General features: G+C 45.3%; 1 protein-coding gene across 7 annotated transcripts in view; it reads right to left on the bottom strand.

Moving 5' to 3' along the window:
• Window positions 1-8,638, bottom strand: part of ppp1r12a (protein phosphatase 1, regulatory subunit 12A) — a 29,890-nt gene extending 21,252 nt beyond the window's left edge. For 3 of the 7 annotated variants that reach the window (XR_008695550.1, XR_008695549.1, XM_055511321.1), the window contains exon 1: window positions 8,294-8,638. Coding sequence is in view for 5 of the 7 variants with exons in the window: in XM_055511321.1 (XP_055367296.1) it covers window positions 8,294-8,530 (237 nt within the window). In the remaining 2 variants the exon portion in view is untranslated. The remainder of the gene's footprint in view (window positions 1-8,293) is intronic. The other 4 variants (XM_029162880.3, XM_029162879.3, XM_055511320.1 and 1 more) reach the window with 2 other exon arrangements.
• Between the last annotated feature and the right edge of the window lie 595 nt (window positions 8,639-9,233).

The raw sequence follows: 9,233 nt of genomic DNA on the forward strand, positions 1-9,233 counted from the left end.
AACTAAACATCTCTCTCTGCAACCACCTAGCCAGTATGCAACAAGGCCCTGGACTAGCATACCAGTGGAGAAATTCCCAGATAAGTAATACTCCTAGCCTTGGGGCTTCAGGCATCAGCGCTCTGGCCACTCCCCATGGGCTACGTCATTGGCTCAGAGGCGCGCAGCCACTTCCACAAAAGGAATTCCTTCTCACTGCCTGCATGTCAGTATGAGAGCTGTGTGTGTGTGTGTGTGTGTGTGTGTGTGTGTGTGTGTGTGTGTGTGGGAGGGGGGGGGGGGGGGGGGGGGGTATAGAGCATAAAGCAAGTATAAAGCAAACATGCAAAACAAGAGGGATTGTATTGGTTGTGTGATCCTTCTATGAGCTGGTTTACATCTGTGTGTGTGTCGTTGTGTTTATGTCCCGGACAAAGAGCTAACAGCTCCTGTGCTACTGGCTGGGTTCACAAGGCCAGAGGGTATGAGGGGGAGGTTAGAGCGCTGCAGGGCGACCAGCTGGGTCTCTCCACTCCGTGAGCCCTGTCGGGAGTTGTAACCAGATTAAACACACACACACACTTAGCCTACAGCGCTCAGGCTGCTGCTGCTGCTACTGAGGAGGGCCATATATGGGCCTGGGATTCCCATGGAAAAGAAAACTAGGATTGAGGAAGAGGGGAGAGAAAATGCCGCCAAGATTGTAACTGTATGTTTCACTTGGGCTTTGCACCGCAGCCCAAACAATGGCCCCACTGGAGAGCCAAGTTTGTTTCCATGCAAGGAGTTCAAAGGTGAAAAGGGGCAGCAGGGAACCGGCAGAGGTCAAACGGCCACAGAGGGATGGCAGAATGCAGCCTCTGTTGATATTCCCATATAATAGAAGCCTTATGTAGAGGCTACTATACAGAGGACAGTACTGTAGATAGCTCAGTCAGCAGTCACTGACAGCCCCCCCGCTCCCCCAGCATCCTGGCACTGTCACCACACACCAACCAGCTCCGAACCCATGAGGGTAAAAGGACAGCGTGAATGACAGGATCTGGCCTTGGGGCCATCTACCCATTTACACCCATTACCAGCACAGATATGGATCATCACAGCGCTCGCCGTCGGACTGGAGGTGGTGGGGCTTTCGCGTGGCCACTGGTCCTTCCACTTCCCATATGAGCTTTCAGTTCAGGTTTTAGACTGCATCATTATGCCACGCACAGCAGCAGCATCTGCCTCAAACCCTCTGCAACGCTACTGGTCGAGTAACCACACTACGGTCTTGTTGAGGTTTTATTGTATTGTAGCATCTGTCAACACGCACCACAGTGGGACACATTAAAACACACTGACAGTTATCTTAACCAGCACATGGACAGCTTTCTTATTATGACAGTAATTTAAACCCCGGGCTACTGTAACACCACCCAACCCTAGCTAGTACGCAATGAGTTCCACCTCCACATAAGCTACAGTCTCATCTAGACTCACATGTAAACAAGACAGAGTCATTAAATGATTTAAAGTAGAAATGCAGCTAGAAAAATGGTCAGCATGACTTGCTCTTCACATTCAACCAAAACCACTTTATTTCCAGGTTTTAGTAGAATTATTGAGCGTATATACATATGTTTATGTTAGGCCAGTGTCTGCGATCAAAGCCGAGGGAGTGGACGTAGCAGGATCACCAGCGCAGCCTCAAAGAGGAAATGTGAAAAATAAACAGCCCCTTCCTGTTCCTCTCTGGCCTGAAATGTCTAACACCCTGATCGCCCCTACCACACACACCACCTCATTAAGAAAAGGCTCGGTGTTTGACTTAACTGTCCTTTATAATTGACAATGTTAACATCAGACCACTGGATTATAGGCGTTAAACTGGTTAGACTATAGATTTTTAGGGATGGTTATGACCAAGCACTGCAACGCTAACAATGTCTCTCCTCCCCATAAGAAGCTTGACTGGATCATTAATTATTCATTAAACATTGTCTCTTTGCATAGCAGCTTGACTGGAGTCAGTGACCTGACTTTTATGCTCCATATAATCTAATCTGAGGACGCATACCAAGTAATTTCATTGTGTCTGTTTCTGCAGTCACTCGTTAAAGCTGCATGACATTTGGTGAATACAACAGTTAACGCTTCAGTGAAATAGTTAGAAATCTGTTTTACTTTTAATAGATTCATGACCAAATTCTGATGCTACAGCCGGGTTGTGTGACCAGTTCCCAACTAAAACATAAAGGATCTCAACAATAACACAACAAGCTAGCGTGTGTAATAAGCTTGTTTTGTCACATGAAGACGCTGCCATTTTGAAAATACTTGGAAAGAATGTAACCTCACCCAACAGACAACAAGTGGACATGTGCTCTCTGCTTTACTTGTACTTGCTGCTCTGTAAGACAATAACAAATTCAGTGTCTGGGTCCAGGTGTTTGCAGCTCCACAACAGCTCATAAAAACCACTCTGTTTGCGGCATGTGACTGCCGCTGAGCAAATAACAGCAGGACGGCTTGAAGAAGACCTGGATGAAGACGACAGACCATGTGCTATGGGTTTGAGAACAATCTGACGTCATCACACAAATATCTCACAGCTGCTCAATAGCGTGTACGGTTTAGAGTGGGGGCAGGTGGGAAAACGTACCTTACATTTTTAAATCAATTGGCCCAGATATTTACCCTTATTCCTAAAAGGATTATGGACTGAAGAGACGCGGACCCCAGGTGAACCAGTTCCAACCTGCAGCACCGCTCCAGAGCCTTTGGCATTTTATCCCTGTGTGTTTTGACAGCAATTTCATAAATAGAGTTAAGGTTCACAAAATCCATCCAGGTGAGAATCGCCAGAGTTGTGCACAGCTTTGTCTTAAGGGAAATGTTTCTGAACTGAAGCTCAACATGCTCATTTTGATTTCCACTTTCTGTAAATGGTTGTTTTTTGCTTTTTCTCTAGATTGTAGTTCTGTTGCACGTGAGCAAATGCCGTCAGTTTGACATCAACAAGAAACGTCCCAACTTTTATAAACATTTTGTCAAAACAGCGCAGACTGATGGCTGCAGCCCATTGAATACACACAAAGCCCTTCTGTTTTTAGAGTCATACATGACATCTCGGTACAGTGCACAAGGAAACAGCACTGACGTGTCACAATCAGCAGATGACCTGGCACACGGCGAAGCATTGGCGCGCAAACACCACAAGAGCTTCCTGCTGTTGATTATGGGGTTGGTAGGGAGGCTGAATGAAGCAGCGAGCACGGCCAGCTTGACAAGGATAGACCTGCCAATTATACCCAGGTGAAATAGACACGTTCTGGGACTCCAGTTCTAAAATTAACACTCTCAGTCACCAAGAATGCTAAGGTTACAATAGTGCTACAGGGAATGACTGCAGACAGGAATTCAGCGTTACTCAAGTTGACCTATACATATAGAGAGGAGGTTAAACCGTGCATATCATATTAACTTATTAGTGCAGCTACAGAAAAACAACTCTGACATTTATTGGTATCATCACCTGCTCAGACACTGCAAACAAGCTGCTGGCGAATTTTTCTACTGTTTGAACTCCTGAAGACCTGCTTAGTTTTCCGTAGTTAATCTTTTCACAATGGAACATCTACATTGTAAAATGAACATTGATGAATGATCATTTCTCATGCATTGGTAGGTAAGGAGGATAACAAACTTATTGATCAATAGGTTTAATACAAATACAGATTAACTACATCATGACCTGACACTATGAGCAGAGCTGAATAACCAGTCAGTGCAGGCTTCTGTGTCTTCTATTGCAATTAACCAAAGATGCGTCACTGGCTTACAATATGCAATCGTAGTCAGTGTTTGACTAATGAGCTATGTATAAATATCAGTCATAACAACGTATCAGAACATGACAATACCTAATCTTATTCAACCAGTTCTGCCCAGTTAACGCCTGACTTAGACAAAGAACAATAACAGACTGTCTGGACAGACGACAATGAATTATTAAGTTGCATTTTAATGTATTCTGCAATATGTTAGACATGCGTGAGTAGCTAGCTGCTAACTTATAACAAAGAAGCTAAAAGCCTTGTGCGACCCATTTTGAGAAAAGTGATATGAAAGCAGACGTCCTTCTTAAATCAGCAGATATCAGCTGCTCAACACAGTGTGTGCAAAAAGCTGCTCACTGCTTAGATCATGTTACAGCCTCAGTGCCGGATTGGAGGCTTCGCAGTCAAGCTCAGAGCTGTCCAACTATAAATTAACATAAAGCAGTGAATTACGCATTTTTCTCAAATTTTCCTTGAGCTTTTTTATGGCACATGCTATACATTACATATCATCCTGGAAATATGCAGTCGAACACTCATCGGTTTTGGGGGTTATTATGTCAGCAGATCGTCAAACTTGAACTCTGGCAGATTTTTGTGTATTAAGACTTTATCTGCAACTCATTAACCTGCAGAAACGACAAGTCATAATCAATGCAAAAACCATGCAAATATTTATATGAGGTAGCCAAGAGGCCTGAATATTTTTCTCCTGCAGACAGAAATAGGGCCTGGGTGCATAAGAGGATGTGTAGTGAAGCCTTTATCAGGGGGACGTGGACACATCAAACGCATTTCACTTATGCTGCTCTCACTGGCCAATCATGAGCCACAGGCACAGCTAAGAACATCAGGCTGGGAGCTGTGGAAAGATCCAAAGCAATTATGTAATGTGTTAATAAGACAGATGCTGGTCTGGATGAAAAGAAACACACCCGCCCCACCATCTTCCACCGCATGCAATTGTTCTATTACAAGATTCATAAAGTTGACTCTCATTTCAAACTGCAGCACACTGCCAAAGAGTCTGCCTGCTTTCTTTCTCTTCTCTTCACTCCGTTATGCAACTCCCACTCTGTACATGCAAATCCACCAACACAAGTGACTAGCAACCTTCCCTGAGTCATTGTCATGGAGACAAGATAATGTTCAGAGTCTTCAGGGCCATAATGAGAGTGTGTATTGTCAACAGACCGGAGACAATGTAAGATCCAACTTTAACATGTTGTGCTGTACAGTAAATCATCATCAAGATCATGACTGCTAAAGAATAAGTTCAGATGCAGCCCAGTGTGGATTTGTTATGTAAAGGTGACAAAGCCCAGGACCCACAGTAATTGCCTTGATGGAGCTGAGTGGACAGTCAGCTGGGCCTTGGCATCGTACAGGGAGAGGCAATCCAGAGAGACACTGCCTAGAGGGGAGGGGTTTAGGTGACAGCTGAGGAATGTCTGCTCTGCTAACTCTTTGCCATGGTTTCCAGCGACTGCCATGTGTGGAATGCGCAGGCTAAGAAGACAGGACTTGGAACGCCACCCGCTGCGACAAGTTTAGCCGATAGGATCTGGAATCTCAACTCGTCTACTGGAGCTCCAAGTCATTTATATGTCCTCTTGGCCATCCACCTGAATTCAGGCAGGCTAATGTTTGGGGAAACCAATCTGTCTCAGTCAGTCAAATCGCAAAATATACAATGACTCAAAAAACACAGGTAGACATCTGACTGTAAGGTTGTTGTATTTAGACTCAACTGATCACAGATTGTTACTGCTTGGCGTTTCTAATTCTGGGTCCAAAATCACATCCCTGCGATGTCCACGTGCACAAAGTAGCCTGCAATGTCTTCATGTTAATTACATCATAGAGAAAAAACCCGAGAACTTGTTTACAGATCCCACATCAACAAGTCAATGTTAAACTGATAGATGGTTTGTGACTCAGACACAACCTCTTGCCTAAATGAGATAACACCAAAGCTACACTACAAAGCAGAGCCTCAGACTCTGAGTCATATCCAAACTTAGTATCAACTCCTGAAACCCAGTTTGGAGAACTTGGGGTGGAGGTATTTATAACCCTGTACCGGTTACTGGTGGTGGGAGTGATACTGCTGCACCCAGTGAGGAGAGAGCCCTCATGCAATAATATGACACACTTCACAACAAAGCCAAAGATTTGTCACCCTGGACAAAGCAGCAGTACAGAAATAAATGCCTTTTATGTAGGTAGTTTGACAAAAATATGCCATGTTGTGCCTGAATCTATATGTCTAACAGTCTCTTCATTTTATTGAATGAAAAACACAGCCACTTGACAATGCTACATTTCTTTATTAGACCCCAAAACCCAGAGCTCACACGCCGGCCCACAGCACAAAAACACGCTCATAGCAGCTTTCCGTCTCCAGAGATGGTTAGGTCTGGAGAGCAGCAGTGCAAATTCTTTCCTCACTCTAGCTCATCCCTGGACATCAGTCCAAAAAAAGGCAACGTTTCCACTCAATGAGTTTGCACAGGGGGTCGTGCTAATTCCAGATTTAATTATAGTAGACTGAGCACGACGAATGGTTGATTTAACAACACTATTCATCTATACACAGACAAAACAAAACATAATTAATCACCTTGACATAAAGTGAATGACCTACCTCACAAAATGTGCCTTTTAAAACTTTTAATAGGTTTAACAAAGGCTTGGACAACAAACCAACTATGTAATAAGGTGATGAAGGCTTATTAAGCCTTAGACATGTGGGCATGAGTAATGAGGTGACATCACTGAAGACCTATGTGAGCATTAAACATTTAATGCCAGAATTACTTCGGTAATCACTAGACCAATCAGACGTGTTCTATCCAGACAGAGAAACTCATCCCATGAATGAAACTGTAAATATTTAGAACTGCTTGGAGTTCCGCAGAATAAGGTACAAAGTGTATCTTCTTGTCCCATGGGTCAAGGGTGCACGTGCATGCGTGGAGAGACACACACACACACACACACACACACACACACACACACACACACACACACACACACACACACACAGAGTCCAGAGTGAAAATCTGGGCAGTGACATTTTAAGAATGCTTTAATGTTCAGCATTACTATAAATACATAAGTACTAAACCATGCAGCTGATAACAGATCAAGTCATACTAACATGACTGAGCTTGGTCTTACAGGTATTATTAGCAAATGAAAGAAAAGGTCCTATCTGATTCATTTATAAACTCCACTGATTATGTCCCATATCAGAGATTATTGAGAAACCTCAAATGCTTGAATGAAGTCCGCACAAACTGTGCACATCCCTGGATTCCACTCAGACACATCTACGCTTATCCATCCGAGTGTGCTCTTATACCTACAAACTAGCATAATGCTTAGTCACTTTACGACTAAATCACGCTGTTCTGTATATTGTGTTTCAAAAAGCCCCACACACATACGCAGAGCGGCACCTGACGTTAGTGAGTAACGACAGCCATTTTCATCATTTGGCTCTGGGAGTACAGGCTAGGAAACGTAGCTACCGTGGTTAGCGGGCAAACTGTTAGCTTAGCCCTGCTGACGTCCCAGTTAAACGGCACAGTATCAGGATCACACGTGTTTTTCGTTGAGGCCATAAACACAACGGTCACAACACGTCAAGCCTGGTGACCAGGAGCGGCCCGCTGACGTCGTTTATGAAGCTAGCTGACGAATGAATTAACCGTGGCTGGCCAAACATTCAAAACAGCTAACGACAACTAGCTTAGCCTGCTAATGTAGCGCTGGCATACAGTGCATTTCGCCAGAACAATACGCAATTGCAACACCTTTATAGTTAGAATCACATTTATGCTAATGAGCAAAACAATGCCAATATAATATAAACGAGGTGTGGAGCTGCGTAAAGCAGCTCTGCAAAACAGCATCAACCAGGCGTACAGCTAGCTAGCGTCTGCTTCCTCTCCAGAGAGTAGCCACAGACGGTTTTATCAACACAACCGCTTTAGCTCCCAGCCAGGTTATAGCCAATGGCACGGAATAGTGTCTAAGTCAGTGACAACATTTACGCTAAACTCCTAAAACGAACCGGGTTTAACGCAAACACTCAACCACAAAAACGCAGGTAATAGTTCGATTTACAACATAACCCAAGCCAAGGCGACGATGTGCAACTACAGCAAATAGACAGCACCCGCGGACTGGGCACATAGAGTCAGGCTAACGCTGCTTTAGACAGGCAAAGGCTCAACTGTTGCTTATTGGGGGCTCCACTCTGAACGCTGCATGCTCGGTCAGCGGGGGACCCCGCAGAGTCCGGCGCCCTCATGCTCTGCGTCGAAAGGGACGGAGCGCCAGGTAGGTAAACAACTGGATGGGGACGGCTTCCTTTGACAGGTGCTCCAGGGCAGCCGCTAGCTAGCAGCGAGCCGATGCCTGCGCCCGCTGGCGCTGGCGCGACCCGCGGCTAATGTCAACACTCGCGGCAGGCGGGCACAAACCTGGTGGAGGGCGGTGAGACCGTCTACGTTGGCGTAGTTGATGTCGGCGCCCCGGTCCAGCATTCGGAGCACCTCCTCGGTATCGCCGCTCGAGCAGGCGGCCAGGAACACGGCGCCATCATCGAACTTCACCTTCGTCTTCTTCTTTTTCAGAACAGGAGGCTCCAGGTCCGTTTCCGAGCCCAGCCACCGCTTTAACTGCTCATTCCTCTTCTGCTTGGCGTCCGCCATCTTCATTCCCCTCCTGTCTCGGGCTTCTTATCTTTCTCCGAGAGAGGATATACTTTATAGTGGCACTATCCCACAGCGCACTGGGGCGTGGGAAGGGAGGGCTGGGGAGGAGGGGGCACCGAGTGAACGAGCGAGCGAGCGAGACAGAGAGAGAGGTTTGTCTCCCAAAGCCTCGCGAGACTTGGTGCTCGGACGCTGCAGCATAACGTCATCATCGGCAGATTATGAGGGGAGAGTGAGGAGGGTAATCCCTCACTGCGTTCACCAAATAAGACAAGAGTGCTTGAAATTATTACATAACTCTCCAAAGAGAACCAAGTGTGTGCTGCTGTGCTGTGATGGCTTAAGCCACCACGGGGTCGATGAGTGCATCCGGCACACCGCTCACCATCATCAAACCAATGTCACTGGGCAACTACTAAAACTACATAAAACATTAAGCAATGAATGGAAAGTTTGCACAAAACCTCTACACACCAGCTTTTATTTGTTTTTCCAAAGTTGTGTTTTCTCCAAACGTTGGTGAAATTTCAGCTTTTTTATTAAATCAATCTGAGCCTTCTTTGTTGCATTAAGAAAACATGTGGTCAGTGGAAAGTTACAACTCAATAATATGACAGTATTATGTATGTCTGTCAAACACCAGGTCCTGATGAGTGGGGCTCAGATCCTCTGTTTGACATGGGTGTTACTTTTAGTTATGATAAAA

Source organism: Betta splendens, chromosome 9, assembly GCF_900634795.4.
Source record: "Betta splendens chromosome 9, fBetSpl5.4, whole genome shotgun sequence".
In the NCBI taxonomy this organism is placed as follows: domain Eukaryota; kingdom Metazoa; phylum Chordata; class Actinopteri; order Anabantiformes; family Osphronemidae; genus Betta; species Betta splendens.